This window comes from Oenanthe melanoleuca, chromosome 2, assembly GCF_029582105.1.
Source record: "Oenanthe melanoleuca isolate GR-GAL-2019-014 chromosome 2, OMel1.0, whole genome shotgun sequence".
Classification (NCBI taxonomy): Eukaryota; Metazoa; Chordata; class Aves; order Passeriformes; family Muscicapidae; genus Oenanthe; species Oenanthe melanoleuca.
Genome location: NC_079335.1, coordinates 135447596 through 135470360, shown reverse-complemented (window position 1 = coordinate 135470360; position 22765 = coordinate 135447596). Strand labels below are relative to the sequence as shown.

The 22765-nt window shown below is 36.2% G+C and overlaps 1 protein-coding gene across 16 annotated transcripts in view; it reads left to right on the top strand.

Annotated features, from left to right (window-relative positions):
* The window catches only part of PARD3 (par-3 family cell polarity regulator), a 440327-nt gene that overhangs the window by 211441 nt on the left and 206121 nt on the right, over nt 1-22765 (top strand). For all 16 annotated transcript variants that reach the window (XM_056483426.1, XM_056483438.1, XM_056483439.1 and 13 more), the window contains 2 exons: nt 13932-14023; nt 17014-17097. In XM_056483426.1, the coding sequence (XP_056339401.1) occupies nt 13932-14023; nt 17014-17097 (176 nt within the window). The remainder of the gene's footprint in view (nt 1-13931; nt 14024-17013; nt 17098-22765) is intronic.

Below are 22765 nucleotides of genomic sequence, written 5' to 3'. Positions count from 1 at the left end.
TTTATGTAGACATCTGTGCATAAAGTGCTGTGACTCTGATGGGAAACACTCAGGTACATGCTTCTCTAATGTGTCTATGACTTCTTTATTTTTACTTTTTTTTTTGGGGATGGGATGGACGAAGAGTAATTCAACCACAAGATGCATTTTCCACCCTTTCTATTCATGTATCTTAACTTTTAATGCTAATGCATTCAAGAAACAGCATGTAAAAGCATAGTTGTGCCTCTGTCTTAATTTGGTCTCCCCTAAGGAAGATGGTAGAATTTTAGTAATTCATATGAAGTTGTTCAGTAACTGCTTATGTGGTGACAAATGAAGTTCTGCTGTGGATTAGAGACTGGCAGGGAAAAAACAAATTACAGAAAATAGGTCAGCAGCGTGCAAGGGCAAGAGGGATTTATTCCTGGAAAGCCTGCTCATTTTGAAAGGGGGGGAGTTGCTGATATAGCAACTTCAGTGAACAAGACACAATTATTTAGATTAGTTGAAAATAGGTAGTATTTTGAAGGAGGTAATAAAAGAGGGATGATATTAAAAGAGAGATGGACATAGTGCAAGTTACTGATTGCTGAAATGAGTGCCTTGAGCTGTTTTTTGGAACTGCAGATGAGCAGTATTCTTTCAAACAACATTCTTAGGCCACAGCAGTAGAGCCATTTTCAGTTGTCTGTGCTGCTGAAAGAAGCAGTCTTTGCCTGCTTTGCTTCCTCCCTTGTGCATCCCTAAGCTTTTATGAGGCTGTTAATTAGGCTGAACTGGACTAGCCTGGGAAATGTAACCAATTAAAATTGTTTTTATTAAACATTAATTTTAATTTAGATCTTTTGTATAATGATACAAATGCTTGAATAAACTGAAAGGAGAAGGTGGACAGAGGAATCCAGTGCCAGACATGACCATCTGGGGAGGGGAGAAGAGAAGACTGCTGCTTTCAGCAACCCACATCTGTGGTTTGTGCTGGCCTTGCAGGATAATGAAATGCCAGGCTGAGGTGTTATTATGGGCTGCAGAATGGAAATGCAATTGCTTGAAAATACTGTACCACCATCACACATGCTGAATTCAGTCCAAACTGCTCTGACTTGTTGTGGAAAAGAGAATAGCAAATGGAAATAAGATCTCTGAGAAGTTTAAAAAGAATTAATTTTTATTGAGGAGCCAGTATTTCTTCTGCTGCTACAAATGGCACTAAATGAATTATTTCTTGAAACCTCCTTTTTGCAGCAGGTAGTTTGCAAAGTGCCTCTGGAGCTGTGGTTGTAGCAGTTGTGTGATGTCCTACATTTTGTTCCTTGGTGCATTTTAGACAAAGAGGTTGTCTTTGGATAGCTTGGTGAGGTGGTGATGATGAAGTTTGGCTGTTGGTTGTGTTTCATCACACCTTGTGTAAGGGCTTTCATGGCAGTGAGCAATGCAATTGTGCTGGTGCAGGGCCAGGTCCAAAATGTTCCAAGGGAGTCAGTGCTTTTCCCAGCCTTTCTCCAGTGATGGGGTCTGTGCTGCTGCCTTTTTATCAAAGTTCAGGAGTACATGTAAATATTTTACCTTTTTCTTAAAGTAAGGCTCTGTCTATCTCAGAGACATCACCCAAAACTGAAAGCATCTAAGGCTGGAGGTGAGCCTCAAAAATAGGGAAAGAATTATCGTTGGTGCCTCAGTTTCCTCAAATAAATAATTTGAAGAATAACCTCTAATCTTCCTGTGAGTGCAGTGAAGCTAAAGTCATTATTGTCCATTAACTGCTTTTGCCATACTGTGCTGGAGGGCACTAAAGAAGTACTGAGTAGTATTTATTTTAAATTTGATTTAGTGCTTTTGATTAAAAAATGAATAAAATTGTCATAGACCAGATTGTAACCCTGTAGGCACTTGGAATGGAGCATTTGTAAATGAAGCATTTACTGAGAAGTTTGAAATTGTTTTTCATGTTGGTTTCAACAAAACAAATTGAGCAAAGGACAATGAAAAATGCTATAGCATTTTCTGTTATTAAAATGGTGAATTTGTTTGGTGCCTAAGGTAAAACCCATGTTGTGCAAAAGACTGAAAAAGAAAATTTTACAGCATAACAGGGAAACTCAATTGAAGCAATTTTAGTGGAGTTTCTCAGTGGAACGAGATGGAAAAAAAAGTGGAATGCAACTGTGAATTCAGTGAAAGTAAAAGATGAAACTGCAAAATGGTGAAATCTTATCACTCAAAATTTCATAGGAGCTGAGAGGAGGCTTGGGTGCTTGTCCCTCTGCACAAGACCAGGTGTCCTGCATCCCCATCACAGTGCTGGCACTCCCTTCTGGGTCTTCCTTCTCTGGGACTTGGGGCCAGAACCTTGCCTGGTTTTGTTCTTTTGGGGGAAGGAAGAGCTGGAACATAAAAATGTATGCACATTAGGGCTCCTTTACCTCAGGTGTTTGATTTGTAACACAAAAGACCTTTAGAAACAGATGTATAGGTGTATTTATTTTTAATCACTATGAATATAAATTTACAAAGTTGTAAACCAAAGTTGTATGTTAGCAAATCCTAGCAAATGAAAAGTGCAGTTGAGCCACTGTCTAAATGAGAGGAAACCAGTGGATTTTTCTTTAGGCAAGATGATAAGATATTACAATATCAGTGGGATTGAGGGCACCCTCATTAAATTTGCTGATGACATCAAGCTGTGTGATGTGTGTGACACTCTGGAGGGAAGGGATGCCATCCAGAGGGAACTGGACAGGCTTGAAAGGTAAACCTCATGACAGGCAAAGCTCATGAAGTTCAAAAAGGGCAAGTGCAGGATCCTGATTCTGGGTTGGGGCAATCCCAAGCACAAAATACAGGCTGGGTGAAGAGTGATTTGAGAGCAGCCCTGAGGAGAAGGACTTGGGTTTTTTGGTTAAGGAGGAGCTGGACAAGACCTGAAAATGTGCATTTGCAGCCTAGAAGGCCACATGTCCTGAGCTGCATCCAAAGCTCCATGGGCAGCCGGGAGAGGGAGGTGATTGTGCCCCTCTGCTCTGCTCGGCTCTGCTCTGGTGAGATCCCACCTAGAGCACTGCATCTGGGGTTCCCCATTATTAGAAATACACAGCCCTGATGGGGCAAGTCCAGAGGAGGCTGGGAAGATGAGCAGAGGGCTGGAGCACCTCTGCTATAAGACAGGCTGAGAGTTGGGGCTGGTCAGCCTGGGGAAGAGAAGGCTCAGGAGGAAACTTATAGCACCTCCTAGTACTTAAGGGGGCTTAGTAAAGCTGGAGAGAGACTTTTTACAAGGACGTGTATAGTACAGGAGAAGGGGGAATTGCTTCAAACTGAAAGATGTTGGGTTTGGTTTTAGAAGGAAATTCTTTGCTGTCAGAGTGGTGGGGCACTGGAACATCCAGAGAAGTGGGTGCCCCATCCCTGGAAGTGCTCAAGGCCAGGCTGGAAGGGGCTCTGAGCTGCCAGATCTAGTGAAAGATGTTCCTGCCCATGGCAGGGCATTTTAACCTGATGAACTTAAAGGTCTGTTTCAAACAAAACCATTACATGATTTTTATGGGTTTTTGGGCAAAACCAACAGGGAGATTGTGAGTAACACAAAAATAAAAGCTTTGAAAGTTGCATTTTCTAAAGGAGACAGGACTCAAAGAATATGTCCTAAATTTAAACTCCCACCAATGTATAGACTTTTGCCTTATTGGCAAACAGATATTTTAATCAAATTTTTAAAGAGCCAAGTCTTCAGTGAGTTTTCTGATGTAATTTCTGAACAGTCCTGAGCCATTCTGAGAAAAACACCCAGAATTGAATTTTGTTATTAAGATGCCTGTGTGAGTAAAATGATGTTTTGTGTGACAGGGAACAGAGTGCTATACTTTTACCTTGCTTCTAAATTGACTCTTATGTTCAGTGCTCCAGGGGATTGAACTGCTCTGTACTTGGCTGAAGCTAGAGAAATCCTTGCATGCTGATACAGATCTGCAAATCAAGCAACAAGGGACCATTTCAGATTAAAAAAAGAAAAAAAAGAAATGAATAATGATAAAAGAGCTATGAGACCTGTTTGAAAATTGCCTAATGACAAATTCAAGTTGCTAAATAAGAAATGCTTTTTGTGTCTTTAAAAAAAAAATCCTCAGAAGGATGAAAATCACGGTCTTTGAAAAGGTGAGGTGAATAATAATATATTCAGGAGTGTTACAGGGAAAATGTGAAGTGATTAATAAAGTCTTTCCTTTGTCTCAATATCAAGGGGAAACTATGTGACTTATCTATAATACATCTCTGCAGAAGTCTTTTAGATCTCTAAACTTATAGGTGGAGGCGTGTGCACTTGGTTTTCTGCAGGGAAAGTGTGTCCTAATTTCATGTTTTCATTGTCATTTTTTTTTTGGCCTTTAAAAATCACGCAGGACTTAACAATTTTTTTTTTCCTGGTGTCTATACAGAATAAACTAACTTGTCAGATTAAAGGAAAATTATTTAAAATTCTGCTGCTCTACATTAGTTACAAGCAGGTGAATTCAGTGTGGATCTATTTATAGGGGAACTAATGGATGTGCCTAACTTGACCTACTTTAGACTATTCAACAGAAAAAAACAAACACAGTGTAGTTGTAGCACTGCCATGTAATCTGTAACCTGTTTTTTTTCTACTTTAAGAACAAAATAATGTCTTTGTTGTTGTGCCTTCTAAATACATATATCTGTTTAGAAGCATATCTATCTATATGTGTATGTATTTATTTCCTGGATGCCATTGTAACAATCCATGTTGTGGAGTTTTTTTAGTTCCTTAAGCATCAACTTCTCCATATCAAATGAATGTTTCTGGTTCTGAAATCCCAGAACTGTATTACCTGACATTGTGGAGTAGGAAGAACTCAAGTTCTTAAAGAAAATCAAGCTTCATTTTGTAAGGTCAGCCCAGTTGTGATAAAATTCAAGTGAAGCACCTTCTCCCAGAGCAGGGGCAGTTTGATCTCTGTGTGCAAGGGGTGGTCTGTAGGAACAGTGTATGTATCAGTTACCACCGTGAAAGGGAAAATAAATTGTATATGAAGACATCAACCAGAGTGTGTTTGTTTCATGCCAAGTGCTACACTTATGTTGGTTCACCATGTGGGGATGTCTCTGTAATTGAGGTAATTCTTGCATTATTCAAGGTAGATGATAACCAGGCCTGGCCTTTGGGCTGAACTTTGCAGGGGAATTCGATTATACATTCACCTATAATTGTAGCCTTGTTTCAAGTAAAGCTGATAACTATTTCCTTTAAATATACTTCCCAGGATTCTGACATCTAAGTAAGACTTTGAATCTGTATTTAATATGAACCCTAATATTTGTTTCACATTGGCAGATCTTGGTGGTCTATATGTCAGTCTGTGAATCACATGAGAAGAGTATAAAATTTCAGAGATTTGAACATGGAAATATTCTGTAGATAAGCCTTATTTAAAACAAACAAAGAACAGAGTTACACCTGTGAAACAGATATGTTTTTAATCCTGAGGAAAAACAGAAAGTGGAATAAAGACTGTAACTAGGCAGTTACACAAAATAAACCCATTTTTAAGGCAATTATCAATTTGAGGTAATTTGTTATAGTCGTGCATGGATCTGTAAGAGAGTTACTTCTCTTTGTAATACGATGAACACATCTATAACTTGTTATTGATCAGATCTTCAGAAAGCTCTTTGGATGCTTCACTTAATATTAAAAGTGTGACAATCCGTGCTTTAAATATTTCAAATATGTAGCTCATGAGAGGTTAGTGCTTTATTGTTGCTTCTAATATTTTGGATGATTTTATCATTATGTTTGATTTTAAAGATTAATTTTAGTGGACTCCCAACAGGCAGCACTGTAAGTGCTGGGAAGCCTGTCTGATCCTGCCAAATCTTTTCTGGCTATTCTTGTTAGCTGTGGCTGGTTTTACTTACAGGTTGCTCTGTAAGTGAACTGCCTGACAAATTCATTATGTGATGAAATGTGTTGAGTTTTGTAGTTCTTCAAATACTTGGCATCTAATAAAATGTTTAAAAAATAGGTTATGCACTGCAGGTGTTAAGGTGCTAGAGAAAAGGAAGAGATGAAGCACATCTGGTATCTTTGAGCAAGAAGCTTTTTATAGCTTAGCATCCTAAGCTGCTGCTGAGACATTTGAGATCCATTTTAGTATTTCTGCTTTTCAAAGTGTCACATCCAAGGGTCTTATATTTGCCTTTGCAAACATGTAATATTATCCCCAACATGTTAATACGGAAATGCACTTTTGAATGATTTTTGCCACTACCATGTAGCAAATCAGTGTAGGAAATTAGAAAGGACCCAATATTGTCTTCATTTTAAGTCTCTCTTTAGTATAATAAATATATCATCATGGTATTTTTTAAAGTTCAATTTGGCTACACTTTACCCATTTGCCAGTGCACAGAAACTTAGGACACTATTTGTCATATTTGTGTTATTTTGTAATGTGCTATGAATGTTACAATGGGGCACATTATATGTGGACTTAGAACTGATGCAAAATGACTTCAAAAATAGCTTTGTGCTCCAGTAATACTTGAGTCTTCTTTAAAATGTCTCTTAAATATGATCTGGTGGGAACAGCTCCATATTTTTGTTATCCACTTGATACTTGCCATCTGTAGAGGAGCCTGGATGTATGGATTTGTTCTGGTAGCTATCACTTTGCAGCACATCTCCTGCCTCTGCCTCCCACCCTGGACTGTCAGTGGTCCTGGAGAAGTCACTGAAACAATGCAGAGTGGGATGACCTCAGTCTGGGGAAAACAAACCCTGTAGTTTTCAGTCAAACAGCAAATACAGTCTGTGGAATATGATTACAATGCAGATTGTGAAATGCTTGAGAATCAGTGGTGCTTTAGACATTACTAACGGGCTTTTTTTCTGTCAGATCCCTTTTAGTGCTGTTTTCCTTGTGTGGGGTTGCCAATTTGCATGAGTGTTAGCAATTTTAGCCTAATAATTTTTTTCCTTTTCCTCAATATTCTTTTCTCTGCTGTTAGGCAGAAGCTATTCAGATGCATGAATTAAGAAGCACGTTCGATCAACAACAAAAAAAGCTTTTGACTTTTAATGCCTTTCTTGCTATTTGTTGATAAGCTACCACTGTAAGGACATACCCAAGATTTTCTTAACTGTGAAGAAGCAGAAGCAGCAAAATGTCTCCAATTCACTAGCAGGAAAACCTTTTGCCTAACCTGCTAAAGCTCTTAAAAGGCTCTCCTGCTTTTCGGTGCTGTCTGCAATGCCTACTGTAAAAAGAATTAACTGCAGCATAATCTAGTAAAAATCTTTTTTAGTGGAAGCTGTGCTACATGGCCAAGCAGTATTTGTGTTGTGCTCCTGCCACCAGCCTGGCTTGCTGTGTGATAGAGGTGTGAGCCACCAAATCATTACGGAACATATGTGTGTCATTTCAGTGATGCATCACAGGTTGTTGAGCCCCTAAAGACCACTGACTTTAGTGGAACTCTAAACACTGCAAAATAATTGGAATACCATAAGACTTGTTCAACTTCTATTAGTATTTCCAGGATTTTAATAAATGTTTTAAGAAGTCATTATGAATGAAAAAATGCTAGTTATTCAAAATTGAATGAATTGTCAAATATGTTTTGCAAAGGAAGGTTGTATCAAATTATATTCAGTGGCTCTCTGATGTTCTGCTTTTTGGACAATAGGAAATCAAATTCATCTCTCTTTAAATCTGTAAAAACATTTCCTTTTAAGGCACTTCAAAACAGAAATAGTGCCATTGTGAAGCCAACTTGGCTTAAGGCTCAGCTTGATCAGTTTAATAAATGGGAAATAAGAGATGATTGCCTGTGATAGCAGGGAATGAATTTGATATTCATCAGAGACCTGAGAAATCCCTTCCATTCTGCACTCCTCTATGACTATATGATATCTATTCACTGATTTGACTGAGCAAGGCAAATTTCATTTTAGACTAGTGAGGCATATTAAAACTATGTGAATATTGTCATTTCCAATTGCAGGGTGACCATCCTGCAGAAGTACGTGAGTAACATAGGGATTATTGAGATGTAAAGAGAATATTAACTTGTATATATGTGTGTATATGTGTATGATTAAATAATTTTTTTTTCTTATTTTTTTTTTTTTTAGTATTTAAGTGGATGATGATTTAATGTAAGACTTCTCTCTCCCTGGATTACTGATAATAGCAGTGCACCAAGTACAGGGATGTTGTGAATTACACAAAGCTCTCACCTAATTATTTGTGCATATATATGTATGTTCAAGAGGGAACATAGCCTATTTTATGTATTCAATATTTTTTGGGTTTTCCCCATGTTGTCTTTGCAACTGCTCTTCAGATTTGATTGAAAATTGCCATTCTCTAGAGATTTGGCCGGTTAATCAAAAAGTGAGAACATTAGCACAAAAGCCTGATGCTGGTGTATTTGTGCTAGTTAAGACACAGGAAAATAGATCCCTTAGGAGCTGTTTCCCATCAAGTGTGATCATACAGAGAGAGAGAAAACCTACTTTATGTTGCAAGAACCAAACAAACATTTATGAAGCGCAGCTGCCAGGAGACTAATAGCGAATATGTCTCTTCTTCCATAATCATTACAGAGAAGTGCAAGAGACTAAAAGGGGAAATATGAAGGGAAGGGCATATTTCAATAGAAAAAGCTTTATTTTATTTTTGTCTTGCCTGAGGAAAAAAATATTGTCAGGAGCTTGTCATTACTGTCATTATTTGTCATTACTTTTCTGCAGTAAAATTTAAAGCACCTGTTGGGTGTTGGATTCTTTCAGTTTGGTATTTACAGCACTTACACTCACCGTGCTAAAATTGAAAAAAAATTAAATTTTTAAATAGATTAAATAGAAAAGAAACAAGCCAGTGTCTGGTGGGTGAATGGGAAGGTGAATCTCACTGTGATGCTCACTGAGTCAATGCTGTCTCCAGCCAGGTCTCAGGCCACAAAGCCACTACTGAGGGACTGAGCTGACTGAATACCATACTCATATATGGTATTAATGCAAGATACAGAAATAAAATTATCAGAGCTTATCAGTATTACATCAGCTCAAAAACATCTGAAGTTTAAAACGGTCAAATTCTTGAAAGAAGAAATAGGAGGAATTTCAAAATGCCAAGAAAAAAACTTCTCTCTTTGCTTTTCATTTCATTGAAGTCTGGGCATTGCAAGACTTTCAGAAAAGTGGCTTCTTGCATACTGCCAGCTCAGCAGGTACACAGCTTTATGTCCATGCAAGTTGTCCTTTCATCATTTCAAAACATGCAAACAGTATTGACATCATGTTTCCTTTGGATGAGCGTGATAAAAGCAATAATTACTAGGAAAAATTACTTACAAAAGTTACTTTGTAAAGATGATTACTACAGCAATAGTGGCATATCAATGCTTTACTAATCATTATGGCTCATCTTGCTAGGTTATTAAGGAGTTGGAAAAATGCATAAAAACTATAAAGGAGGCCCAGATAGGGCTCTCTATCCTGCCCTTGTGCAGGTACATTTTAATGTATTTAAATCTGCTTTTATCTTGAAGCACACATACTGCAGACTGGCAGTGCTGGGTTGGTTAATGGCTGGACTTACGGATGATTTTATAAAACTCTTCCAGCTGATATGATTCAATACACAAGATAGTGGCTATTTACTTTATAGTGTAATGGTGGTCAGTGGAGCAGACCTTGCCAAGGATTGCTCAAGTAATTTGAAAGCAGAGGTTACTCTTGTTTTTTACTAAAAGATCACTTTCTGCACAATAATGAATTAGTTATTATAACCCCCTGAACTGAAAAAAACCAACAAAACACCCAAGCTAAACACCTTTGCTTCCATTTTTTTTCCAGTTGTTGATAGCATGGAGATGTTGCTGTTGAATTTGAGAGATGAGTTCAGCTGTTCAGAGAAGATAGATTTACACATAACTCTTACAGGCCTTCTGAGCCCTTTTCCCATTGTGTCTGCCTGAAGCAGATTGTGATCCTCACTTTCTCAGAGCAGGCACTTAGAAACAAAGGCTGCACAAATGAAACATGTAGGAATTTACTATTCAGACTCCATGGCTGCTACTGACTCTTTAGAAAATTAAATTTCTTTAGAAAAAAGACCAGAGAATGTGGAGTTCTGCTTTGGTTTTGGGGAGTTCATGAGAAGTGTATTGAACAGCAAAGATGTGTGGGATAGTGCTTCTCTGAAGATGAAGTTGTGGATTAATTGGAGGCAGAGGCTGATATTTTGGTAATAGAGATTAAAATTTCCAGTAAGACAGGGAATGCGTGGCTGATTTTGAGCTTTGGAAATTACACTAGGCAGATTTCATTCAGAAATTTTCTGAGAAAATGTAATGAAAATAACTGTTTGGGTTCATATATATTGGATAAGGTTCTGTTGGCAAGAATCCTGCTGATATTTCTTAACTGCAGATTTTGTAATCCTAAGTGGTGGTAGAAACACTGTCTTCAAAAATAAAAACCCAATTTGCAACTTTTCATATGTATTTCATTAACACTGTGCAGGTGAACTGTGAAAGGGACCTTTTTATAGGTAGAACTTTTAGCACTAATAGTCCATTTTGAGCAGTTAAGATAATTTTTCAGTTTTTGAGTCATTAATTTTATGACTTAGAAAAGAAGTTAGAAAAATAATTATCTCTTTTTATTTTTCAAACAGTGGGAAATTTTACACTGAGCAGATCAAGATACGGAGAAGTACATTGGAAAAGATGCTTTAAATTTTCCTGTGTGCTGTAAAGATGAAAAGATCTTTTAATTACTCTTACTTCAGTTTTGGAAAAAAACACATTCTGTCTTCAGTAGCTGTACATTAAAAACCATATCTTTTAATATAGTGGTTTTATCTAAAGAAAAGAAACCTTACACTTTTGGGAGCTTGCTCAAATGAGGTATTTCTGAGAAATATCTGCAGTTCTATCCATGTGGGTTCACAGAAACTTTCTTGCCCCGTTGAATGTCCTTTTCTTTGTTTACCTCATCCAGGTTGAATTTCCCTTTCAGAAGAAAACTGCTTTCCAAATAAAGAAATAATTGCTTGATGCAAGGATTTTCACATCTAGTTAGTTACTTTTCATAGCAAATCAGAATTTTAAGTCAAATCCCTCTGCAGGTGTCCAATTTTTCTCTCCGTTCACTTCAATGTAAATCAAAATCTGTGTTATTTTGAGAAGAAAAGAGTGTCTGATTACTGTAATATTAAAGATTTTTAAAAGGGTAGATCATACATCTGTTGATCACGGCAGTAGTGTTTCATTAGGATTATGATTGCTCCTCTAAGCACCTATTTATGGGCACATGCATGTTTCTGATACAGATCTGTCTGCTGTCCAGGAAAAGCCAGACAGAGGCGTGTGGGAGCTGCTGTTTCTTAATTGCTTGGATAACTGACAGTCAGTGTGGTTCCAAAACTTGCTGTGTTTATGATTCTCAAAACAAAAGGCACAAAATATAGATGTGATGCTGCCAAATAGCATCTGTTTTACGTAGCTTTTAATTTGCAGTTTCTGATTTGTTATATCCCATTATTGAAAGGTGCATAGAGGCAGGAGGCAGCTGAGTTGGCTGTTCCCTTTGACCTGGCTGCACTCGAGGTCAGGCAGAGGGATGCTCTTCTCCTTGGCAGGAAAATCCTCTGGACCACCAGGTGGGACAGAAAGAAAGGAAACAGAATGTTCAACAAGTGGAGAGGCTTAAGTCTGATAAGAACAAGAGCAAAGATACTCTTAGGGATGGGAAGGTGGAAAGAAGGGTTTGTACAAGTATTTAGCTCAAGCATTGCCCAGGGAGCTGTGTCCTAGGCAGGCACTGAAAGCAGGTCCATAAAGAGCAAGCCCAAAGGACTGCTGCAAACACTGAGTGGGGCAAGGGGATCTTTGTTTACAGACTTAAAGTAGTCTAGAGAAAGGCTTTTGTGGCTAAAAAGTGATGAAGTAGGACTCACGTGTTACTAAATGTATGATGCTTACATTGTACATACATAGATGTCTACTAAAACGACACAGTGTAAAGCCAGACATTTATTTTTTGGCAGAGTCATATCTACAAATCAATAGGATGTTATTTCAATCTCCTTCATGTCTGTATATATATCTGTATGTGTGTATATAAATATAAATAAATGAATAAATATGTCTATATCTATATCATCTCTATCTCCATCTCTATCTATATCTATCTATATCTAATCTATCTTTATATATCTATATCTATATCTATATCATCTATATCTATATCTATATCTATATCTATATCTATATCTATATCTATATCTATATCTATATCTATATTTTCTTAGGAAAAACACACATAAATGATTGCCAAAACCATAGTATTTACAAAGTCATGTTCATCTGTGACGACCTTTTGTCATAAGTGAGATTCAAAATTGGGTTTCATCAGCAACACTGATGAAAAGAGTTCTCTTTAGACTAGTAATAAGTTCAGTGCAATAAAAGTACATAGTTTTCCACAACCAGTAGTGTCCCTAACTTCAAACCAGGAAACCCATGGTGACAGTGATTTGCAAGATGCTGTATGAAACAAGGTGTGGAATTCCTCTCTTCAGTATGAAACAACTCCAGATGTTCTGATTTTCCTTTATAAACCATTTTGAATGTCACTTTAGACTTGGCATGGAGATTTGAATATTTATTCAATTTTAAACTTTATGCAGTAGTACAAGTAGAACTTCGACTGTTGTCAGTAGATATGCAGTTCTAGGCAGGTTCAAGATGCTGGTTAACCTTTGAAGTGTGTTATTTACCTTGAGTTTAACAGAGAGAGACTATGAGGAGGTGAATATTAATTCCCTGAGTACAGGATCATCAATCTTCCAAGTAGCTTGGTCTCACAAAGCATGCTGCTTTCCAGGATGCACAGGGCATATCCACAGCCCATGGAAGCCTGATGCATCCAGCCTCCTGCTTTTGCAGGTTCCCTCTGGAAATCTCAATTGGACATTACCAACTGTCTCTGCCCACCTTTAACATCTCTTCATTACTTTAATAACTTGTCTGACTCTGTGTGCTAAACTCATAATCTGTCATATATTGTTTCACTGACCTGATGGCTCTGGCTCTAGAGTCTGTGTTTGAAACCTACTGTTCACACTCTGTAATATTTTCTGTTTGATTACATGGGTATTTAAAAGTATAAGCTTCCAATGATTAACATACACATAAGAATGGGTTTAGATCTTCTTACTGAAAGTCCTTGAATTACCCTGATCTAAATTTGGAAGTACAGCATTCACAACTTTGACATTAGTTATACCTTTGGTGAATAATGCATGTACTTTTTGGAAAGTGAAATTAAAAATAAAATCAATTGGTGAGCATTAGAGCTTCACGTAGCTCTTTGATGTCAGCCTTCTCAGGCAAGCTATTAATAAAGGCCATGATAAAATGTTTAAAAAGCTTTTGGTTCTTCATGGAATTACAAAAGCTGCATTTTCTTATACTGTTTTTAAGTCTTTGCAAATGAGACTCAGTGATTTGCCCTGCTTGCTCAGTCAAGTCCCCAGTAACCTGCCCAGGGAGAGCCTGGGAGGAGTTTCCCCAAACACTGCTGACCATCAGCTGATTTTGTGCTTTTGCTTGTCAACCTTTTAAAAAAAATGCTGACTGTGATGTGATAGCTTCTGTAGCATGGCTTTTATAACTGTAGTAAAGTTATGATATAGCATGGGCCAAACTATAAATATCATTGCAAAAATGCTTAAAGTGACAAAAACCAATTTAGAACCATTTCAGAACAGAATAGGAAAGATTTCTGTAGTTGTGGAAGCACATTTCCCCTGCACATGTGGTAACCCAAATAATCTCAGAATGGTAAAATGTCATTACTAAAATGAGCTAATAAAATTAAATGTAGATTTAAATAATTTAATTTTTTTGGTAATATCTAGGATGAAGATCGAACAGAGGAGGACAACAGCAGAGTTGAGCCTGTTGGACATGCAGACACTGGCTTGGAGAATGCTACCAATTTTTCCCTGGAGTAAGTTACTGGCAAAACATACTGTTTTAACGAGTCTTAAGATTGAACACAGACCAGTGAAGTACTCAGAGTAATATGAGTGGTACTGCTGTTAAGAAAGTGGGGCAATCTCTTTTAGGTCATGTGTCATTTTGGTTTTAAACAATGGACCTTTTTAAAACAGATTTTAAACAGTTTAAAAAGCTTGTGTTAAAGATGAGCATCAGAAACTTGACATTTATAAGTGCTGATGCTACAGTAGATTTTCTGCCTCAAAGAAGATGCTTATTTGATGGAACTTTGAAAACCTGACAGAAGGAATAGGGTCAGTGCTAGTACAAATAGATCAACAGGCAAGAATTTCAAAAGGGAAAATCTTAATTCCAATCACTAGTTCACAGTCTCTAGGAAGATGTGTCAGGGTCACAAATTGTGTGGTTAAAAACCTCATACTTTGTGAATGGATCAAAACTGGCGTTTTGTTAGCTCCACCTAATTTAAAAAAACAGTCACTGAATGGTATTTTATGTCATCAAAAGATACAGCAAACTTGACCTTTTGCATTTCGTTGAAAAGAACTGATCCATACCTCGTTTTGGAATTAATGAGAAAATATCCCTTCTAGCCTTAAATTAAATCTTTAAAATTAATTAACTTAAATTTTAAATAAAATTAAATCTTCTACTCCTGTTATTTTTAAATTAAATTATGAATTAGGGACAGAGGCTTTAAATGTTAGATAAAGATCATGTTGATCTATTAGGCAATAGAACATGCATTTTACTCGATTCCATTTACAAAATCTGTTACATTGTAAATCCAAATGCTGTTTCCTAAATAGAATTTGCAGAACTTCTGTCAAATGTAATGCTTCCTGGTGTTTCTTTTAAGTAACTTATTGACTTCCCATCATATGCCATTTCATTTATGTTTTGTTTTGATCTCATACTTCTTTGCATGTTTGTTTGAAGCAGTTGGCCCAAACTTCTGAGAAAATCAGGAAGCCAGATTGAAAGAATCTCTCTTAGGAAGTGATCGTTTCCTCTTGTTTTCTGTTTTACAGAATTTAACATTTGAATTTACAGAATTTATCATTTGAATTTGGGATACGTTTTTGGGGTTTTTTTAAAGAAAAAGTGTAAGAAAAATGAGTGAAAAGATGTTAAGTATACATTTTGAACAAATTAAAAATAATTGACTCAAGCACTAGAACAAGCTAAATCGTGAACGCTGGATATGGAAAATAAATGTGGGGTTTTTTTTTTTAATTTAATCTGTGTTTCCACTTATGCAGTTCCAGGTGCATCACACAGATTCTAAGTTGTTCTCTTTCTTAATTTTCTTCTAAGCTAATAGCAAAGTCAGAAAAAAGTTGATCATGGAGAATCACAGGTCTACTAGTAAGTCTTTTTAGAGTTCCTTTTGGAGGTCAGAGGAGTTGTTTGAATCCTGTGAGCTGCTTTGCACACTAGTTAATGAAAACTCAGCCTTAACATACAGTGAGAAGGAAATGAAGTCAGCCTGTACAGAAACTGCACATGGAACAGTATGAAATGCTGTATTGATCTCAGTCTCAAAACATTGGTCCATGTCTGAAGAATAACATGGTTTTGGCTGAAGTATCTCAGCTCTCCTGTTGTCTCACTACTTCCTTGAGCTAAAAACAGTGATAATAAGGATGGAGACCTTCCATTCATGTAATTTAAAAATGAAGGTAAAAATTCAGGCACCAATTGAGACACAGTGCAAATGTAAAGGCTACCTTAAAAATGTATTTAAAAATTTTAATGTAGGAGAAACGTAGAACAAACTGTAACCCAGGATCTGAGTTGAGTTCCCAACCCTATGTGGTCTGGTTATTCTCAAATTGCAGATTAAGAGCTGCAAGCTTTCATGATTGGCCACCATATGATCAAGAGCTTATTGAAGGAAGTACAAAATTTTTACTGCTATCACAGGGCATTTGCCTTGCTCTTTGCTCCATTTCTAGATTAAATTTTATTTGTGTTCTTATGAGGAACAAGTTTTTCAATGATCTGTGTGTATATATATTTAGTGCCAGGAAATATGGAAAAAGTATGTAACACTAGAGAGAGGCATAAGCCACAAATTTAGATTGTGGCTTCTGTTCAGATCTCTCACTTCCAGTTTTACTGAGAGGTTCAGCCTTCATGTATTATTTTCTCATTTGTGTATTTATAACTCTTTATGGTTCATGGGCTATAGTCCACCTTTCCAGATGTGGGCATGTTTCAAACACATGAATAGACTTGGTATCAATCTCTTTCTACAATTTTTGCATGTTTCTTTCTGAACCTGTATTTTCTTCTTCTGCTTTTTTCCTCACTACAGCAAAAATTATAATTGAAAACTAGATGCATGGTTGCTTCAGGGGACGTCTGGTTGGTTTTGAATGTTACAGTTAAATCTTTGGAAACTTTGCTTAGTAAGGAGATGCAAGAATCTTCCAGTAAAAGAAATGGAATTACAATAAAACAGATTAATTTTTTTTAAAACTGGAAGGATTTAGCCAATTAAAAATTTAATAATTCTCATTTGATTATGAGGTAGTTATGGGAAAACTAATGTTAAAATTTAGCATTGGCTCTAAGATAAAAAAGTAAAGCATGCTAGTGCTAAGATGAGGTTTTGGGTTTGTGAGGAAAAATTCTGTGTGGCATTTAAGGCATTTCTGCTCAATGGTCAGTTTAAAATTAGAAAGAAATAAAGCAAAATGCATGCAATGATGTTGATGAGACCTAATTTTATGTATTCAGCTAAATTAAAAAAAAACCTCTTTGATTTCTCTTGGTTCTATTAATTGAACTATTTTTGATGATTGATCTCCTTTCATGCCATCAGATTAATCTTCAGGTACGTAGTGTTCAACAGTGCTTTCACCACCATAAGCTGGTTTCTGGAATGGTTTTGTTTCTGTGTGTGTGCTTGTGTGGGGTTTTTGGTGGCTCCACGGTCCATGTTCACATTCCTCATTCGTCATTGTCTCACAGTGACATGGTAAAGCTCGTCGAGGTCTCCAATGACGGCGGGCCTTTGGGAATCCATGTAGTGCCTTTCAGTGCCCGCGGCGGAAGGTAACGTATCGCGGAGGATTTTACTTCAATCCCAATTTATCTTGCTTTCTCTTAATTTTTGTATCGTCTGCCTTTGCCCTCTCTAGAATATTGTCTGTTTCTCAAGAGGCAGTCTCACTGATTAAGGAAGGAAGAAATGCAAGTTTGCTGGTTCTGTGCTTAAAATGGGCTCTATAGTTCAAAGGCTCTGCTTAGAAGGAGTTAGAATTGGGTGTTGTAATCTCAGGGGAAATTGAAGGATAAAGACATTTCCTTTTGGACTCCTAAAATTTATAAAATTCTGCCCTAATTCAGGTGGATATTTGTGCAGCATTTAAACATTGACTGTTTAAGGCCACAAGTTTCTGAATAACAGCAGGAGTCTAAACCAGAGGCATCCTACTCTTTTGTTATTAAGAATAGGGGAGGAAAAAAATCACCACACTTTAAAAATTTAATTTTGTTCCATCTGTTGGGGTTAAAATGAAGTAGCAAAACCAGTTGAAACATTCTGGTTTGGGGAAAGGTGAATTTATTTTCTAGGCTGAAACCCCTGAGGTTGATTGTTTACAAAAAAAAAAAAAAAAATTAAAGAAAAAGTAGATTACATTAAAAAATACAATGTGGGGGATGATATTAATAAACAGAATACATAATGTCTAATGCTTACTTTTCTAATGTAGAGTTGTAGAGTTTAGGGTCATGAACATAATCTCGGAAAAAAAAGTTAAACTATTGTGTTAATTAGTGGTGGACTTAGTGGTGAATCTTTTAAGTACCTTGAAAAATGACAATTTTTCAGCAATAAATGCAAGTTTTATTTTGGTTTTGCATATTCTAAGTACACACTGTTCCTTCTCTCTTTAAGGAAAAGGGGAACAATTATATTTATCTTAAAAGTAATTTTTGCACATGAAAAAGGATGTTATGTTCTCATGCCCATTGTCCCAGTAGCAATTTCAATTTTATAATTAAAAACTAACAAAATAACAAAACTAACTTTCTATACAAGTGTATCTCTCAAATATGAATATGCTATTTTCAGAAATACTATAGCATTTTAGGTGTTTTTCCTTCTATACCAAATATCTTCATGGGTTTTTAAACACAGTATAAGAGCTTTATTTGTAGTTGTTACTTGAAACCCAATGCTTTCATAGTCATACTGCCAGGTATTATGAGAAAATGTAATTTGTTTTACTTTAAAGCTACTTTATCTGGGGACTACAAGTATTAAGAGCAAACTTCTGTTAAGTGGTGAATTCTTCTCTTCATAATCTGAAATTCAGTAAATTCAGTGTGGGGATGGAAAGGGCATGAGTGAACAGTACTTCAAACATAACTCAGAAGTAAATCCTGTAGAGTTAGAAATGGTTGAAATGTTCACACACTTATCTGGGATTTCGACAGTGTGAAGGGCAAGGAAAAGACTGGTTTAAGAATGTCAACTGCCTACTAAGTACTTGTTTAATAAAATTGATGTTGAAATATATATTTTGACATTATGAATAAGAATTTTAACTTGAGTAAAATTCCCTTCCATCCTGTTAATACGGTGTCAAGTCTGAGGCAAAGCTTAAACTGTTCATACATAATGAGACCATTTGAAAGAAAGAAACATAAACAGAAAAATAAATCTTATAATTTTATAAAAAGAAATTTAACGATGGCATGCAAAATTATATGGTTAAGTTTTACCACAGGAAAACTAATTTTAAATATAGATGTTTCAAGTCAGGATATACTAGAAAAGCAAATTTTTTTGCAAGGGAAATAATTTTTGTACTAAAATGTATTCTCTTTTTCTTCATAATACTAGAACTCACTTCATTGAAAAATGGACTGTATGTGTAATTGCTGAGTTTTTTCGACCCTCCAAAAAATAATCTGCTGAAGAGGGGAGACACTTGGTCCCATGTCTTGATAGAGTAGAGGAGCAGAGTTGGGGAGGATCTAGAATATTCCCAAGAGTTTTCTGCCACGCCCTGTGTGTTCTAATGAAGGAAAAGCAGAGTTCATTTGGGGCTGATTCTAAGTGCTTGTGTTGTGCTGCTGCTTTACTGTGCATGCCCACGCCTCTGCATGCTTTCAGGTAGGATAAACACATTTTTCTCCAGCTGCCTCCAGTGTGGGCAGGGAAAGGAACACACCCAGGTTCAGGTTTGAAGCAATTGGTGGGGATTTGGTTAATTCTTTTGCCCCCTCCTGGTTTCCCACTTCTTTTGAGCAGATAAGACACACTTATTTCTCGTTTTGCTAGATTCAGAGGGAGAGCAGACACACGGCAGGGATCTTCTGCTTCTTACTTATTTCTCACTGTAGCACATGGCTGCTCCCTTTCCTCCTCTGGCTGCAAAAAATAATTCTCCCTGCTGCAATCAACCTACAACTCCCTGCTTGCAATAACTTGAGCAGGAGATTTGCTTAGTTGAAACCTACTTATAGAAAACCTAACACAGGACTGAGTAAAGACTTTGAGGGATGTCCAAAAAGAAAAGATCCTCCTGTGTCTTATAGATTAGTCCACTGTCCCATAATTGTTTTGTATTTTCTTGCTGTTCAGTTCTAGTTATGCTGTGTTTTCAATTAATTTTCTTGCAATTCCTTTCTTTCACTTTTTAAAATGTTACTCAAAAGGCAATGATTATTAAATCAATAACTTGAAAAAGTGTAAAAACATATTATTCAATTCACCTTTTGTTCCCAATATACAATATGCAATAAGCAGAAGCCTTCTCCCACCAAAAAATTCACACCAGAAAATCCTTCCCTAAGGGAACACTCCAAAACTCTACAACTTATGTGCCATAACTCTGCTCTTTACTTCTATTGAAGAAATACTTCACTTTTTCATGGTCTTTTGGGGGTTTGGAATAAGAATATTTTGAATTCTGACTTTCAAGCTTGAAGAAAATCTGTAAAGGTCTCTGCCTAATCTGTATAGATGCTACAAATTATTTATGCTCCCACTAAAACAGAGACTTTTTTAAATTAAAAAATCCTGTATTTTTCTCAGAAAAATACTATTGATTTGAAAAGACCTGGTGAAACTTTATTATGTGTATATATTTCCTTTTTATCCTTCTGGGTTTGCCTCTAGAAATGTGTCAGTCTTTTATTGGCCTATTTGATCATATGATTTTGTTAACAGATTTTGTTCACCTTATCAAAAGGGAGGAGGGTATACATATTCATCACCTTATGGTTGTGCATTTTTTAAGGATAAAAGTTTTGTTTGCAAACCTGCTGGCACATTTTTGCAATGGCATAGATGCAGTGCTGAGCAGAAAACGAGGCATGAAAATTAAACTAGCAAAGTATTCAGATAAGAGTAGGAAAAAAGAGGAAATGAATGAGAGAAAAATATGAAAGAAAATTCTAACTGTACAAAAGTGCCATACCACCAATCCTTCCTTCTTATTAGGTGCTCAGAGACAGGAGCAAACAGTCCTTAAGGATCTCATTTGAGCAGCCTGGATGATGTGGGATGTTATGTTGATGTTTAAGTGGGGATGCACCAAGTTCTCTGCAAGCTCAACAGTAATCAATAGCATAATTTACCATTATATTGCCTCTTCTACTTTTGAAGTCTTCTCAAGCTCTATACCCTAGCTGCTTTTCTGAAATCCTCCCATGCCTGTCTTTGGAAAGAGATTCAATTGACACAAGGAATATCTGAGATAACATCAGAAATATCTGTGAATAATGACATGGAAGTTAGAGTCCCATAGTCCCAAGACTATTCTGAAGTCTATTTAGAAAAGCAGAACTGAAAAGGATTTGGATATTCATCTGAAAACCCGCAATGAACATCCACTAATAAGCGTCAGACATGTTACTTTGATACAGACAGATACACACAGCTCTGCCAGCTTTTCTTCCTGTTGAAGTATGCCACAAAATCCAGATTAACTGTACATGGAAAATCTGCAAAAAATAAGCTGTTTTTTGTTATATATCCTAAATGTCTTAAAATATTAGTAAGTCTCAAAAGAAAGTAAAAAAAAAGAATTTTTGTCAGTTTAAATGACAAAATTTTGTTAAAAAAGAAAGAAAAACCTCAAATGAAGGTGGGCATTTAAACATACACAAACCCTAACTATCCTTACTAGAAATCTAGAAATTTGAAAATATTTCATACTCTTTCTATTATTTTTTTTTCTTTTATTTCAAATATTCTTCATTTTCTAGAGTTTATAAATTCACCTCATGTGTCACTGTAAAAATTTTAGTCTTGTACTCAAGGTACAAAGAAAACTGAAGTAATATCTAATGGCCATTGTCTATACTGAGAGTCCATAATATTGCCTTCAAGGTGCCTCTCTAATGATCAAATTCTCTTTCATCAAGTAGGAGGTCCGTACTGTCTGCCTCTCCATTTATTCTTCTCCTGCATTTCCAGCCTTTTAAGTCTCAAAGGTAGCCATGGCTTTTAAAAACATATGTATGGGGAAAAAATTCTCTGTGGAGTGAATGTACCGTTCCCTCACTCTTGTATCTGAATTCAAACTGTCTGATCTCAGCCTTTAACAAGTTTTATAAGCATAATTTGATGTATTACTCCAGCTAAAAAGCTTAGGAGTGGTTACCTAAGATTGGGAATTGGTTCTGGACTTCAGGCATGAAATTTAAATGCCTCCACAGCAGTGCTGTGATGTCAATATTGGGTAAAGGAGTTTATGTGCAATTTAGTGTTGATAATTTAACTTTAACAAACAAGTTGATTTGCCTACTCTAACCTCTGAATCCAGGAATTTTATACTGTTTATGTTCATGTAGAACTTTTCAGAGATCTTTCATAGCGTGAAACCACTGCACATCAGCTTTTCAATCAATCCTTATTTTTGTACCTTAATCTAGTTTTTGCCTTTTCATGTTAGTGACTTTATGTAAACATTTAAATTGGCTATTTTCTGTTCTGTCTGATTTGATTACACTACAGTTAGCTTGCAGGTAAATGGATAAATAACTTCAATGTGTACATACAATGGCCCATGATGACCAAATCATATTCTAGATGCTCAATGTCAGTTTTTATTTTTACTTACACTGTCAGTTTTTATTAAGATAAATTATCATCATTTCCATACATCTGGATGGCATGTGGAGAGTTCGTATTTCACGAACTACCCCAACTAAGTCAGGCAATTTAGACATCAATAAAAAATTCACCGCTTGTTCCTAGTTTTATCATTGGTTGTAATTTATACTGAGAACTGAAATGTTAACACATGTAGCTGAGTTTATTTTAATAGTATAATTAGAGTAATGAACCTTGTGGAAATACAGTGGTGCAAATGCTAATATAATCTCAGCTGCTTACATTCCCAATTAGGTATTTAAAACAAATACAAAGATTGAGCTCTGTGCTTTGGCAGTTTCTCTTCTGTTTCCATGTCAGCTAGTGTTAGTCTAAAACAGCACAGGTACCAAATTTCTGTTTATAATTATTGTTTCAACAGGATTGTCGACTTGCAGAGTGATTTGTGAAGATTTATTTGATATTTAATCTCATTCATGAAAATGTTGGATTTTAAAAGATTTGTAATGGAAGAATTTTTATCAGAAACTGAGTTGACTTACTTTAACTGGACAAAATTAAGCAAATTAAAATATACCCATACATTTGTATGCTACATAGTTGTGTTTAAAAAAATGTATATACTGACTTTGGTACTTTATACCAGAT